At 40.6% G+C, this 14,100-nt stretch overlaps 1 protein-coding gene across 4 annotated transcripts in view; it reads right to left on the reverse strand.

Moving 5' to 3' along the window:
- Positions 1-169: 169 nt before the first annotated feature.
- Positions 170-14,100, reverse strand: part of naa15a (N-alpha-acetyltransferase 15, NatA auxiliary subunit a) — a 104,603-nt gene continuing 90,672 nt past the window's right edge. For 3 of the 4 annotated variants that reach the window (XM_068043620.1, XM_068043629.1, XM_068043638.1), the window contains 4 exons: positions 10,167-10,265; positions 8,945-9,088; positions 5,464-5,561; positions 170-2,337 (listed from right to left, as the gene is read on the reverse strand). In XM_068043620.1, the coding sequence (XP_067899721.1) occupies positions 2,137-2,337; positions 5,464-5,561; positions 8,945-9,088; positions 10,167-10,265 (542 nt within the window). In that variant the 3' untranslated portion in view covers positions 170-2,136. Of the gene's footprint in view, positions 2,338-5,285; positions 5,415-5,463; positions 5,562-8,944; positions 9,089-10,166; positions 10,266-14,100 lie in introns of all 4 variants that reach the window. The other variant, XR_010976098.1, reaches the window with a different exon arrangement.

The following is a 14,100-nucleotide window of genomic DNA, read 5'->3' on the forward strand; positions in this document are numbered from 1 at the left end:
CTTTTGCATGCCTATTACTTGATCTATTCTCAATGGGCACATCCACACTTTCCAATTAAAGCAAAAACTATTTGTAACCTTCGAACTTAAAGGATTCCCATTTGAAGCAGTGAATGTACAGTTAAATGCTCAGAGAGTGATTCTAGCATTAAGACTTATGACAAACATGACACAAACACTACCAGTTTATTAGATGCTGAATACAACCATTGTGGTTAAAATGGAACTAACCACATAAACAAATGTAAAATTTACATTTCATACGCTGTACCAGTACCCTGTGTGCTGGATGGATCTCAAAGACAATGAAAAATAAAACCCTACACAAGGCTCAGTGCTGAAATGGTTTAAGACATAAACACAAAAAAACCTCAGTGATCAAAACCAAATCCGAACAAGAGTTCAGGGTCAAAGTGATTGTATTGATGTGGACCCACTGATAATCCTAGCTTGTGAACCAATGAGGAAGTCCATCATTTATACCAACCTAGGAAGCTTTCTCTTGACAGGCCCACAGCTGCATTATTTGGATAGATGTACACAGTACCCTCAGCCTCCAGCTTGAAAAGCTTCCAGAGTGGTCAGGGGAAAAAAAACACACAAAAGCCCTGCAACATTAAAATGGAACATTGTGCAGTCTTTTTACTTGTTTTGTGTAGTCAAAACGTCAAGTCAGTAACATAAGAATTCACAACCTCAGATTTAACTTCTCTGAAATGTACGTTTCTTAAGATAACCAGCTGGGATTAGGACAGACCGATTACAAACAAGTTGTATACAATTAAAATCAAATAAACAGGGAGCAAATCACACTTTCTTCATAAGTAACAGACAGTGCTTTAGAATCAAAATGCTGGGGCACATAATTTTTAAATAAACCTCCTGGAAACTGATAGCTGCAAAATAAAGCCATGTTAATAAATACCCCAGTTGGAACAATTTTCAAAAAAACTGTTTATTGCATTGTATATTTGGTACCTTTTGCATTTCAGAACCATGGGAATTAATTGTAACTGCAGAAATAAAGAAGCAAATCTGTTTTTTTCCAAAAATTCTGGGCCCCTTTTAAAAACATACAAAGTCTGGGGCATGCGTAAAACTGCAGAGCAAGAAGTATCCTTAGAAATGTTGGGCTTCAAGTACTATAATTGACATTACATGGAGGGAAAAACTGGTATTCAAATGATCAAAGTATAATTTTCTACATAATCTGTCAGGCAGTTACTGATGACAATCTGCATTAACAAAACAGTACTGAGTCCAAGACCAGTCCTCTAAATTAGAACATGAAACCAAGTTAATTTATCAAACATTTCCTACTTCACTCAAACTTTCAGGATTTAAAAATAAAGTAATAACTGTTCGCTGACTACCTAAATATGCTACTTTAGGTCGTCAATAAGCAGCAATATGGAAACACAGACTCAGAACTGTTCCGTAATGCAGCTGGTGATCTACAGACGTACTAAATTTCTGTGTTTGTTAGAAAATCCCGAGGAATTTAGAAATGATGGTCAGTACACACCCTAATTTTACCTCTCCCTTCTTCTTCCCCCTCAGTCTTTAATTCCAAATAACTATCCCTCTTTAACACTTTTTTTTTTTAAAAACTGGGTACATTCATCTGTACATCACAATTTACATCAGGTATTTCCTGTGGTCTGCATGTAGTTTCCATTCATTTTCTGTCAGACACCGCCGCCCTGACAAAGTTTGTGCTTACAGGATCCAGTGCTAGGGCAGCATACTGCTGACCGTCGCAATCTCAAGACAGTAATGATTAGACTACATTTTTGTGTCACACCCAACTTTTTAAGTAGCTCTCAATATTCTTTAGAAATTACATTAAAAACCCGGGAAGCCAATTGCAAGAAGGGTGTTGAGTGCTTTCAATTGATGTCACCTTCTCACTCACAGGGGGTTCACAAACACATAGTACAGAAGTCACCTCCAAAATTTCAGACAATTTTTTTTTGAAGTCAGCAGGATAAAAAAAAGACCTCCAATTCTGAAAGTCTATGACCTGTAAGCATTTATGAAACCCTGACACATATTTACAGATCCTGTCGATAAGAGTGGGGAATTGACATCAGAGGTGTGCAACAAAAATGTGTTCACTTCAGACACCGTCATCATTCAGATCTCATTGGCCAGTTCTTCAGGTTCGGTAGCACTATCCCCATTCACTGTGATCTTTACATCATCTTCGTATCCAGGGGGCATAAATGCTAGAGCATAGGGAAAAATCTTGTGACACTGTGCTCTGTAGGATTCAGCTGTTTCTTTACAGACTCCCAGACTACCATCACGCACAGCTTCCAGCACTTTCACACAAATCTGAATCAAAAGAAATATACAGGTCAGTCTTGTCAAAATAAGAATTGTAACTATCTTGTTTGTACATTAAACCAAGTGTTGATATTACTGTATCAGTCATTAGTATATATACTGCAGGTATTGTTAAGGTTACCCATATTACTGTACATTTAATCAAGACCACAGTCAACAGTTGCAAAGGTATTTTAAACATATGGCTATTCAATGTGCATTAATGGAAACATACTCTTCTGAAATAAATAAATTTTGTAGCACATTATACACCAGTTTGTGGTCTACACAGAGTTAGATGACCTCTGCCACAGTGGAGGTCTTTATAACTGACCTCAGCTAAGAAAGGCAGACAATATTTTCAACATGTCAATTCGAACCTTAGAAAATGCCTAGCACCTGGATGCAAATGACCGACTGAATAAGGAGCTTCTCATTGGTAATCTATGTGGTTCACCTTGGCCTACACCTAATTTTTGGTTACAGAAGGGACCTGATAATAGACAAACCAATTTAGATCAAATGAAACATTCACCACCTAATCAGGGGAAATCTTTCAGAAGTGGTGACACACTCCATCTAGCCTAGAAATTTTGTTGCAGATCCCCATAGAGGAGATTCAAAACCCACCCAGGTCAACCTTGACAATTGCGCTTATAAGTGATGAGCCAGCACCTTTTCCATTACCACTTGCTGAGGCCTGAGGGAATTATTGAAATGGAAGCCCCTTTCCCAGGTCAAGCTTCTGCTTCCCTAAAAAATCATCCAATGACCTGTAGAAAAGTTGAGTCATTAAAGCAACTCTATCACAGCTGCAACTTAAGCTGGGGTTTGAAGAGTGTCTTGAAAAGGGATAACCAATACCTTCTCTTTCTCTTAGAAGAATACTGGTGTCTGTGTATGCATTACAGCTGGCTTTGACAAGTGATGGCTTCAATGGTAAAAATAAGCATTTAAATGCCAACAATTAAGGTGTCCTTATCTCAATCAAAAAAGTTCTTTTGCTGCACCTATTGGAAAAGGGATTGTCTGTGTGCAAGAGCTCCATCTGTCTCATCAGCATATATCCTGCATCAGGGAGAGCACAAGGCGCAAGTGTGTCTTCTGCATCTTTAGGCTTTGCATTAGATTATGCAACAAAATTGTTAGAACCTTCACAACAGTTAGAGCTCACTGTCACAAAATGAGCTTGTGAAAATAGAAGGGGGGGGGGTGGGGGAAAGGTAAATCTCCCTCTCAGCAAAGTGGGGTTTTTGACCATACTATGACTGATTTCCCACAATCTGGATAACTAATTAACTGAGAGGATCCTTCCCAACAGAATGAGGGACTGAACAGAGCCTATCCACTTTAGTGAGCACAACATTTGTCCCAGAATCCCTGCACAATCCTAAAGTAGCAATCAAAAGTTAGCTAAGCAGAGATTATAAGTCCTCAAAATAACTGTTTTTCTTCACTTTCTCCATTTATTCAGTTTCTCCTGAAGGCACTCATATTGACCTATGGTTTGAATGCAAGACCTATATGTTACCATACACATTATCGTGCTCAATGTGAACCTCAACAGTAAACAGCAGCATGCAACAGGATCATACAGTTGCCATCCCTGATGCTCACCTGATACTTTCAGCAGGGGTCACAGGAAAATAATTTGGTACAGAAAGTTTGATTTATCTCCTCCCTAAGCAGGGATTACAGAGGCCAATGACTGTGCTCTCAATCAACAAATTTAGCTGACAAATGATCAAATCCTAGTACCTTCTTGGTTGGCATGGCTCATAGCTTAGCCTGATTAACAGATAAAGATCCTACTCTGGAACCAAAATAATTGCCCACTGAACTAGTGAAATGATACCCAACTTGTACTGAACCAAGCATTCTTGACTCAACCCTAGTCTAAGTTGTAGTTATCCATATTAGCAAGCAGTATCCCTTTAGAGATAATTTGCAATACAAATGAGGCTTTAAGAAACTACAAAGCATAATACATGCAGCGCACTTAGATTAGAATGAAATTGAACAGATGCACATCTAATTATAACGGATCTTCACTACACCTGAGGTGCCTGAATTTGAAATAACTGACCTGCTCTCTATTGCTTAAAGGTTCCTTGATTCCCATTAAAGGCTTTTTCTCCAGTTACTCTTTATCTCTTTCCCTTACTCTTCTGGTTCTATCTCTATCACTAGCTATGGGCAGACAGAGGTAAAAGAAATGAGCCTCAGATGGACTGGATAACTCTTACACATTTTACTTTACTTCTGTAAACTTCAAGGTGTCCTAAGGCAGTAATGCGAAGCTTCATTAGAAGATGCAAGTCTTTTCTTTGTAAATTCCCCTTTTCTCATGTAACCTGTTCCCCTTTTTTGCCATAGATTAACATTATTGTACCTTCAATGAGTCTGCACAGAAGAAATCTTAATCAATCAATATATCCAAATTCCTCCGATCAGCAGTGAACGCAATTACAAAAATACATAGGAGCTATATAGTTTATATAAGGACGCTTTACAAATAATCACAAATTAAATTTCACTGTATACACACTGCTAAATGCTGCGTAGTACTATTCACAGCAGTAGGGAGAAAGAAAGGATTATTTAATATTTCAGAACATAATAGCAGCTTTATTTTTAAAAAGGTGGTGTTTAGGTCATATGTTTTGCAATTCCATTTTCAATTTTGGTCCATGTAGATCAAAAGTGAAAGCTAATTTCTAAAAGATACACAAGAAATAAACAGAATAACCCACAAAAAGTCAATTTTCATAACGTTGCAGAAAGATTATGCTCACTGCAATGACAGCAAAAATACTGAGTCACCTCAGATCATATGCATATATCAAATAGATCGGAGTACCTCCAATTAACACCTGATAAATCAGTGATCCAGAACTATTTGTGCAGGGTACAGTAGCGCTAAAACAATGTTCTAGCCCACCCCTCAGTTTTCTCACCTTGCTAGCCTCTCAACTATGTTGCATCCTGCAGCCAGGGGGTTGGACAGCCTTAATCAATCATCAGTCACTGCAGATTTAAAAGCAGGCCATTTCTTTCCACTGACTGAAGCATGTGTGATGAGGGGCCTGCAAGGAGAGAAAAATGGGAATTTGTTTCTCAAACAATAAATCTCACCTGGATTCCTCTTTTGTCTAGAAATTCATCAAGTCCTGTAGCTAACTCCACAGCCCTCTTTTGACTAGAAGGATCATTGTAGTACATCATTTTGGCAGCTGTAAGAAAGTATAAAAAGCTTTTATATCTTCCTGTGAAAAGAGCGATAGGTGCAATTTGGAATAGAGGGTGGGATGAAGGACATAAACCCAAGATCCTGCTATAGCCTGCTCAAGGTTTCAAAATGCTTTTATTGCACGTTCAACTTAGCTTCCTTCAAGAACTGAAAGCTGTTGTGCATCGTTTTAGTGCATTACTAGGTCTAAAAGTTTCAAATAATTTATTCATAATACGAAACCCAGATTGACAATGGACATTTGATCAAACTTAGTCCTTCCATAATGTATTCTAACCTCACATAGTGAAGAAAATCTCTGCATTAAAAAAATGTTAATAACTAAAGATAATCAAGCAAGCCACACTATAGTCGATCACCACACCTCCACCATTCAACTCAGACCTACTGTCTTACAGATCGCATTCTCCCATATTCTACAACACAGGAATCATCCGGTCTCTGGACCAATGATCTCTTGTAGAGAACTCTAATACCACAGCCTGTACCTAACTCTCCAATCACTAAATAGCACTTCTGGACATTTGTCATTTATACAGCTCCTTGGAAAAAAAAGATAATTAACTATGTTCAACCTGTGTGAGTATACTTTAAAGTAAGCAGTGAAAGAATAAAGGGGAACCATTTGGAAAACTGGTCGTGGGTTTGGAAGGTGCTGTCGAAAGAGCCTTGGTGAGTTGCTGCAGTGCATCATGCATATGGTACAAAGTGTTGCCACTGTGCGTCGGTGGCGGAGGGAGTTAATGTTGAAGGTGGTGAATGGGGTGCCAATCAAGCGGGCTGCTTTGTCCTGGATGGTGTGAAGCTTCTTGAGTGTTGGAGCTGCACCCATCCAGGCAAGTGGAGAGCATTCCATCACACTCCTGATTTGTGCCTTGTAGATGGTAGAAACTGGGGAGATAGGAGGCGAGTTACTCACTGCAGAATTCCCAGCCTGTGACCTACTCTTGTAGCCACAGCATTTATGTGGCCGGTCCCAGTTCAGTTTCTGGTCAATGGTGACCCCCAGGAAGTTGATAGTGGGGGATTCAGTGATGGTAATGCCACTGAATGCCATGGGGAGATGGTTAGATTCTCTCTTGTTTGAGATGGTCATTGCCTGGCACTTGTGTGGCGCAAATGTTACTTGCCACTTATCAGACCAAGCCTGGATGTTGTCCAGGTCTTGCTACATATGGACGTGGGCTGCTTCAGTATCTGAGGAATCGCGAATGGTGCTGAACTTTGTGCAATCATCAGCGAACATCCCATTTCTGACCTTATGACCTTTCACTATGTACTACTATTTGATAATAACATCAGCAATACATTTTCATTTTACAAAATGACAGGATTTTTACCCATGTCTTGGGGATCAAAATCATGATCACATCCATTTTTCTGTGAAATTTGTGAACAATGGCTTTGATTATAGATCACCAGATAACAATCAGGACTGGAATACTAGCTGATTCGCACCCCTCCCTCATTTTGGCAATGAGGCCAAGAGTAGTAGTTTAGTAACTGCCTTGACTAATTCATTAAAATTCAATGATTGAACCTGGCACCTGCCTGGTCTATATGGTTCAGTTAAAAATGCTGCATGCATGTTTAAACCATGCAGCTTGCAGCTCTTTCTTCAAAAAATAACTGGAAAGAAATTTCCACTGTGAATACTGTAAAATGAAAAATGTTGTCACTTCTTAATGACCAACACATTTAAATAACTGTTCGAAGTGTGTGAAACCCTTTGAATCTATACAACAATGGAGAAGTGGCGTTCACCAATGTTCCCTGGAATGTTTTTTTCAGGTGTGTGGGTGATTTCCTTAAGTGCACAGTCCTTTTCAATTTTTTTGCATGATAATTGAAAGGGGTCAACTCGTGCATGGCCTGCGCGGGGACTTTGTTGCTGTGCGACTGCACAGCTGAGACAGAACAATGGGGTTCAATTATAGGAGGTTACAGAAAGGTTATTTCAGGGCACCATATGATTGTAGATTCACAACCACAATTTCCCGTTAGATGAGTTTCTAATCTTAATCACATTATTACAAAATATCACGTACAAGCTGGACGCTTTCCACATACCAACAAGGGGGATTAAAAAAAACACTCAGGTTATGCAGAACAAGTGATGGAAGCTGAAGAACAGTACTGAAATAAGTAAACAGTATATACACATTCACCTGTTTTGGAAGGGCAGCAAGATAAAGCGCAAATGAGAACCAGAGACAAGAGGGGGAGGGACAAAACTTAACAGACTTTGTTCATATTTAAGTACAACTACAAACAGAATTGTTGATTCATGTGTACAGTTTCTCCACAAGTAATTTGACCAAGGTTCCATTCAATCATTGTATTTCTTTTAGATGAGTTACAATCAGAAGAGGGTCCATTAAATGTACTTCTATGATTAGAAATGCTTTGTTTATGGGGAAGTCTGGAATCTTTCACTGGACAAACTGGAAGCACTATTTTTTAAAAAAAATATATCCAGTCTCGTTATTTCCAGTTTGTTACCTTTTATAGCTGGCAGTAAATGTGAAGTGACGACCTGGTTTAAACTCCATTAATGGAGCTTTCCTCAAAGAAACGCTCAGATGAACCACTTTTGCAATAAAATCACTATATGTCTCTTTTTTGCAGCGAATGACTAATTTGATTACATTGCCCATTTAGAAGAAGCTGCAAACAGACAAGAAATTAGTTTATAGGTGCATAAGAGATTTGTACTTTTTTTTTAAAAAGACAATAGGCAGGAACAAGTAATGTCAGACTAAAATGAATACAGACTTCATGAGTGGCAATAAAATGTTCTTATTAACATTTCCAAGTCTGATAACAGTACAAGTGCACCAGGAATGTCCCAGGTTTGATTTATGGCTTGTGCTGAGTTAGCTGATCTCAGCGAAGGAAAGCAAGAGGTTAGACAGGGAACTTTACTTATGCATATACATATGAACAGAAGGAGTGGGGTAGGAGACAGGAGTGTGTACATTGACAAGGACTGGATCAGGTCGACACATGTGCGAGAACCAGCACTTCAGAAATGTAAAGCAGAATTGCTGGAACCAGTGGAATTGTTCCCCAGTAGGAGTCAACATCGTTATAAAGAATTGGGGGCTGGGGAGGTTTGGGGGGGGGGGGGGGGGGGCAAAGGGTCGAAAGTAGGAGGAACTGTATGAACAATAGGTGTTTTTTGCTTACATGACACTTGTAATGGTGTGAATCTGCTTTCGCCAACCAATTATGTGCAACAAGAAAATATGCATTATTTAAATAGGAATTTCCTCTCCAACTGAAACCATGTTAGAAGTAGCAATGATAATCAATCGTGTTATCTACATAATATCCAGATTCAACAATGAAGGTAATTTCACTTACCAGCTAACCTGTGTGGAATTGAGTTCAAGTGCTTGCTTAGAAAAGCTTCATTAAAACTCTTTGGATTTGTGTCTCCAAACAACCTGCTCATTTGCTGCGTCAGCACTGTTTGAACAGCATCAGGCACATTTTTACTGTCGGATACTGTAACAGTAGAAGAAAAGTTGACCCTTTACCTGTGTCTGCATTTTTTTCAACCATTAAATCTATACTTAATTTGAATGAGAGATTACTTTTAAACAACTTGTCATAGGTTTTTAAATACATGCAACATTTTAATTGTTAGAACTTAACATGCTTTGAGACCATCTATGCAGCACATTGTTTGCTCAAATGTTTTAGTTTAATATTCTGTTCATCAATGTGGTGATTTTAATAACATGCAATACAAATTTCAAAAAGGTAAGCCATGGGTAGGTGCCAAACAACTGATTAACCCAAGGGTCAATTTATAAGATCGATGAGTTCAATGAGAATTTTTATTTTAAACTCCAAGACATTGTTTCAAAATTTTCCAAGCACAATTTTATGTCAGAACATAATGTCCTTTCTGCTATTAATTTATCAACTTGGCAAAGTGAACTGAGACCCTTCCTCGCAAAATAGCATAAAATTAAGTTCAATCTCCACATTTCTTAAAAACAAAAAATCTGCAGTCCCCTGACAGTAAACATCACTCTCAAAGATGTTTTAACAGGATTCAGGGTAACAATCTCAAAATTACCTTCCAGGAAGCACCTGAACTCTACTCACCTTTTGGAAATGAAGTCAGAAAGGCATGAGAGAAATTATGAAGACAAGCTGCCAGTGTACTAATAACATTACAACATAAATTATCTATAAATGCAATCTTTTTAGAAAGCAATGTTGCACCAGTGTGTCTTTTACACAAGAATGCACTGTTATATCTCAATTATTTGATGAGTTAACAGATAGTAGAAAAATGCAGTCCCATAAATCATGGCCCTACTAGAGCATATATTGCACCATATATTCCTATCTTTTGCCAACATTTTTGTAAACATTACTTGGTAATCAGCAAAAAGAAAATTCTATGGATTATTAAATCTAAGCTAATGAACAGATGGTTTCCTGGTGTCAGATAAGTCGTAAAGAAGGGCTAATACTTAGTTAAGTGGATACCAACTAGTAAGCATGCTTATGCTAAGAACAACACTATGCTTAGTCATGACAAACTGTAGATTACATTAGTTCACCATACCAGCTTTGAAGAATCGAAACAAACACTCATGGAGCCAAGGGTTATCAGGATCAATGGCAAAAGCTCTTTTGACTGACTGCAGCATCAGAAGGAATTTCTCTACAAAAGCAGTAAATAAAATGGCACATTGTTAGAAAGAAAAACAAAGGAAAAAACTATATTCATGTAGCGCTTTATGAATTTGGTGCTTCCCACTTTACTAATGGACTGCTCTTTAAAATGCATCGTCGGTGGTTATGAGAGCAATGTAGCATCCAATTTTCACTGACCAGAACACTGGAAGAATGCCATGGTTTTTGTTGAATCATGCCACAGGATCACCTCCAACAATGCAGCAATGCCTCAGGACTACAATGAACTGTTAGCATAGATCAAGTGCGTAGGAGGGCTGCAGCCTATGGCATGGCAAAGTCATACATACTCCTACACATCCATATACACCTTAAATAATGCCCAAGTGATGTTCCTCCCCACTACGAAGTTGTGCAATATGACAGGATTATGCATTTTTGAAATCTCTTAAATTGCAACAGTAAGCAAGACCACAATAATCTATTACTTAATTGAATTGTAGGAAGACACGAGAGATTAAGCAATAAGCAGGCAATCTTTAAGCTTACATGGAATGGGACAACAGAAAAGGAATAGTTATCTGGCAAGATAAAGTTACCACGCTAACCTTGGGACCTGTTGCAAGTAATTACTGAATATCTACCAAAAAAAACCTCATTCTATAACATTTCCTTTCTCCAACTCTGCTCGTGTTCAAAAGCTTTAGAACCCAGATTTCACAAACCATGCTAATTTTCTCCCACAATCAAAAAAATTGTAGTGCTTTCTTCCTCTCCCAATTTTCTGACGTCTTCTGAAGGTGCTGAATGTTGTTAATGTATAACATTATAGGCTCCATCAGCCTTTCAATACCTCCCCCCACAAATAGTATTCTTCACATATGAGCCTCAATGAGTTTTAGCACGTTGCTAGCTGTGCAGGATACAACAGCCAAGCTGATACAGTTTTCACCAAATATTCATTTGTGCTCACACTTGCTTCTAGGCTAGTAGATGATCAATGGGAAACCTGGTTAGTGCTGTATGTGGACGTTGGGTGAGGGTAGAATCGCACAAAACGAAACCACTGAAGCCAATTGTGTAGCACCACAACTGCTACCGCCCCAAAACCAGCTGATTCAGCAGAGACAGGAAATCAAAATCTGCAGTCTTCTATCCTTTAAGAATCTATGCGTGGAGCCAGAGGAAATGGGCAAGGTACTAAATGAGTATTTTGCATCAGTATTCACCAAAGAGAAGGACTTGGTGGATGATGAGTCTAGGGAAGGGAGTGTAGATAGTCTGGGTCATGTCGCTATCAAAAAGGAGGTGGTGTTGGGCTTCTTGCAAAGCATTAAGGTAGTTAGGTCCCCAGGGCCTGATGGGATCTACTCCAGAATACTGAGGGAGGCAAGGGAGGAAATTGCTGGGGCCTTAACAGAAAGCTTTGCATCCTCATTGGCTACAGGTGAAGTCCCAGAGGACTGGAGAATAGCCAATGTTGTTCCTTTGTTTAAGGGTAGCAAGGATAATCCAGGAAATTATAGGCCGGTGAGCCTTACGTCAGTGATAGGGAAATTATTAGAGAGGATTCTTTGGGACAGGATTTACTCCCATTTGGAAACAAATGAAATTAGTGAGGCAGCATGGTTTTGTGAAGGGGAGGTCATGTCTCACTAACCTGATCAAGTTTTTTGAGGAAGTGACGAAGATGATTGATGAACTAAGGGCAGTGGATGTTGTCTATATGGACTTCAGTAAAGCCTTTGACAAGGTCCCTCATGGCAGACTGGTACAAAAGGTGAAGTCACACGGGATCAGAGGTGAGCTGGTAAGATGGATACAGAACTGGCTCGGTCATAGAAGACAGAGGGTAGCAGTGGAAGGGTGCTTTTCTGAGTGGAGGGCTGTGACTAGTGGTGTTCCGCAGGGATCAGTGCTGGGACCTTTGCTGTTTGTAGTATATATAAATGATTTGGAGGAAAATGTAGCTGGTTTGATTAGTAAGTTTGCAGACGACACAAAGGTTGGTGGAGTTGCGGATAGTGATGAGGATTGTCCGAGGATACAGCAGGATATAGATCGGCTGAAGACTTGGGCGGAAAAATGGCAGATGGAGTTTAATCCGGACAAATGTCAGGTAATGCATTTTGGAAGATCTAATGCAGGTGGGAAGTATACAGTAAATGGCAGAACCCTTAGGAGTATTGACAGGCAGAGAGATCTGGGCGTACAGGTCCACAGGTCACTGAAAGTGGCAACGCATGTGGATAAGGTAGTCAAGAAGGCATACGGCATGCTTGCCTTCATCGGTTGGGGCATAGAGTATAAAAACTGGCAAGTCATGCTGCAGTTGTACAGAACCTTAGTTAGGCCACACTTAGAATACTGCGTGCAATTCTGGTCTCCACACTACCAGAAGGACGTGGAAGCTTTGGAGAGGGTACAGAAGAGGTTTACCAGGATGTTGCCTGGTCTGGAGGGCATTAGCTATGAGGAGAGGTTGGATAAACTCAGATTGTTTTCACTGGAACGACGGAGGTGGAGGGGTGACATGATAGAGGTTTACAAAGTTATGAGCGGCATGGACAGAGTGGATAGTCAGAAGCTTTTACCCAGGGTGGAAGAGTCAGTTACTAGGGGACATAGGTTTAAGATGCGAGGGGCAAAGTTTAGAGGGGATGTGCGAGGCAAGTTCTTTACACAGAGGGTGGTGAATGCCTGGAACTTGCTGCCGGGGGAGGTGGTGGAAGCAGGTACAGTAGCGACGTTTAAGAGGCATCTTGACAAATACATGAATAGGATGGGAATAGAGGGATACGGTCCCCGGAAGTGCAGAAGGTTTTCGTTTCGACAGGCATTAAGATCGGCGCAGGCTTGGAGGGCCGAATGGCCGGTTCTACTGCGTATGGTTTAGGACATGGTTGTCCAACATATGGGTTGTGGGCCAGAATCTAGCCCGCCAAAGGTTTAGATCCAGTCTGCCAATCCTCTGTGACTGACAGCGGGCTGCCCATGGCAGGCTTTGACTGACAGTTCTCCTGTACATTTGTATCAGGTGAAGAGATAGGCGGAACCTGGGTCATACAGGCGGCGGACACCTGTCAGTGACAGGTCACTGTCAGCAGACTGCCTGAGCGGGGCGAGTGCAGATTGGCAGTTTGCAGCACAGGCGCACTGGGATTGGCCACTCCTGCTGTTTTTGGGTGGTTCAGGGAGTTAGCAGGAATGGCTGCTGCGGGGGAGGGGGAAAGAGAGGCCGAAAGGAGAGCAGGAAGCGGACTAGTATACAGCCAAAGGCATGGGGCAGAGCAGCACCGCCGAGGGAACAGAGAGCGAGAGGGGGAGAGAGCGGGCGCACGTGTCAGGCATTCTACACAACTGTGAAGAGTTTAAATTCTTACTTAATAATTGAGGGGAAAAGTGGCGGAGAGGTTCAGTGACTGTTAGAGACCCGCCAGACCTTCAATTCCAGCAGTTTCCTTGGGCATTTTATGACAACCACCAGGGTTGATAATCTTCGGAAGGCTGATTAGTGGTGTACCCTGGCCACCCTGCTTCCTCCCCCCCGCCAAGCAAAAAAACCACGTCCTGCACGATAGGGACTCTGCAACTTTCAAGGTTTGATTTTGGCAGGTGAGCTTTGAACACCAGACAGGAGACCCAGTGCAAGTTGGTGTTCTTCAGCTTCAGGAATATTGGGTGGCCATGACACAAGCAGAGACTTCCAGGGGCAGGTGGGTGTGGGGTGGGGATGCGGGGAGGGTGAAGAGCGATAGCTGCTCGTAATAAATTTATGCAGCCAGGAGAAGAATTACCACTCCTTCGAGATCCACGAAACAATCACTGGTGGAAAAAAAGACACGGTCAAATAATCAGACCTC

The sequence above is a fragment of the Heterodontus francisci genome, chromosome 1, assembly GCF_036365525.1.
Source record: "Heterodontus francisci isolate sHetFra1 chromosome 1, sHetFra1.hap1, whole genome shotgun sequence".
Classification (NCBI taxonomy): domain Eukaryota; kingdom Metazoa; phylum Chordata; class Chondrichthyes; order Heterodontiformes; family Heterodontidae; genus Heterodontus; species Heterodontus francisci.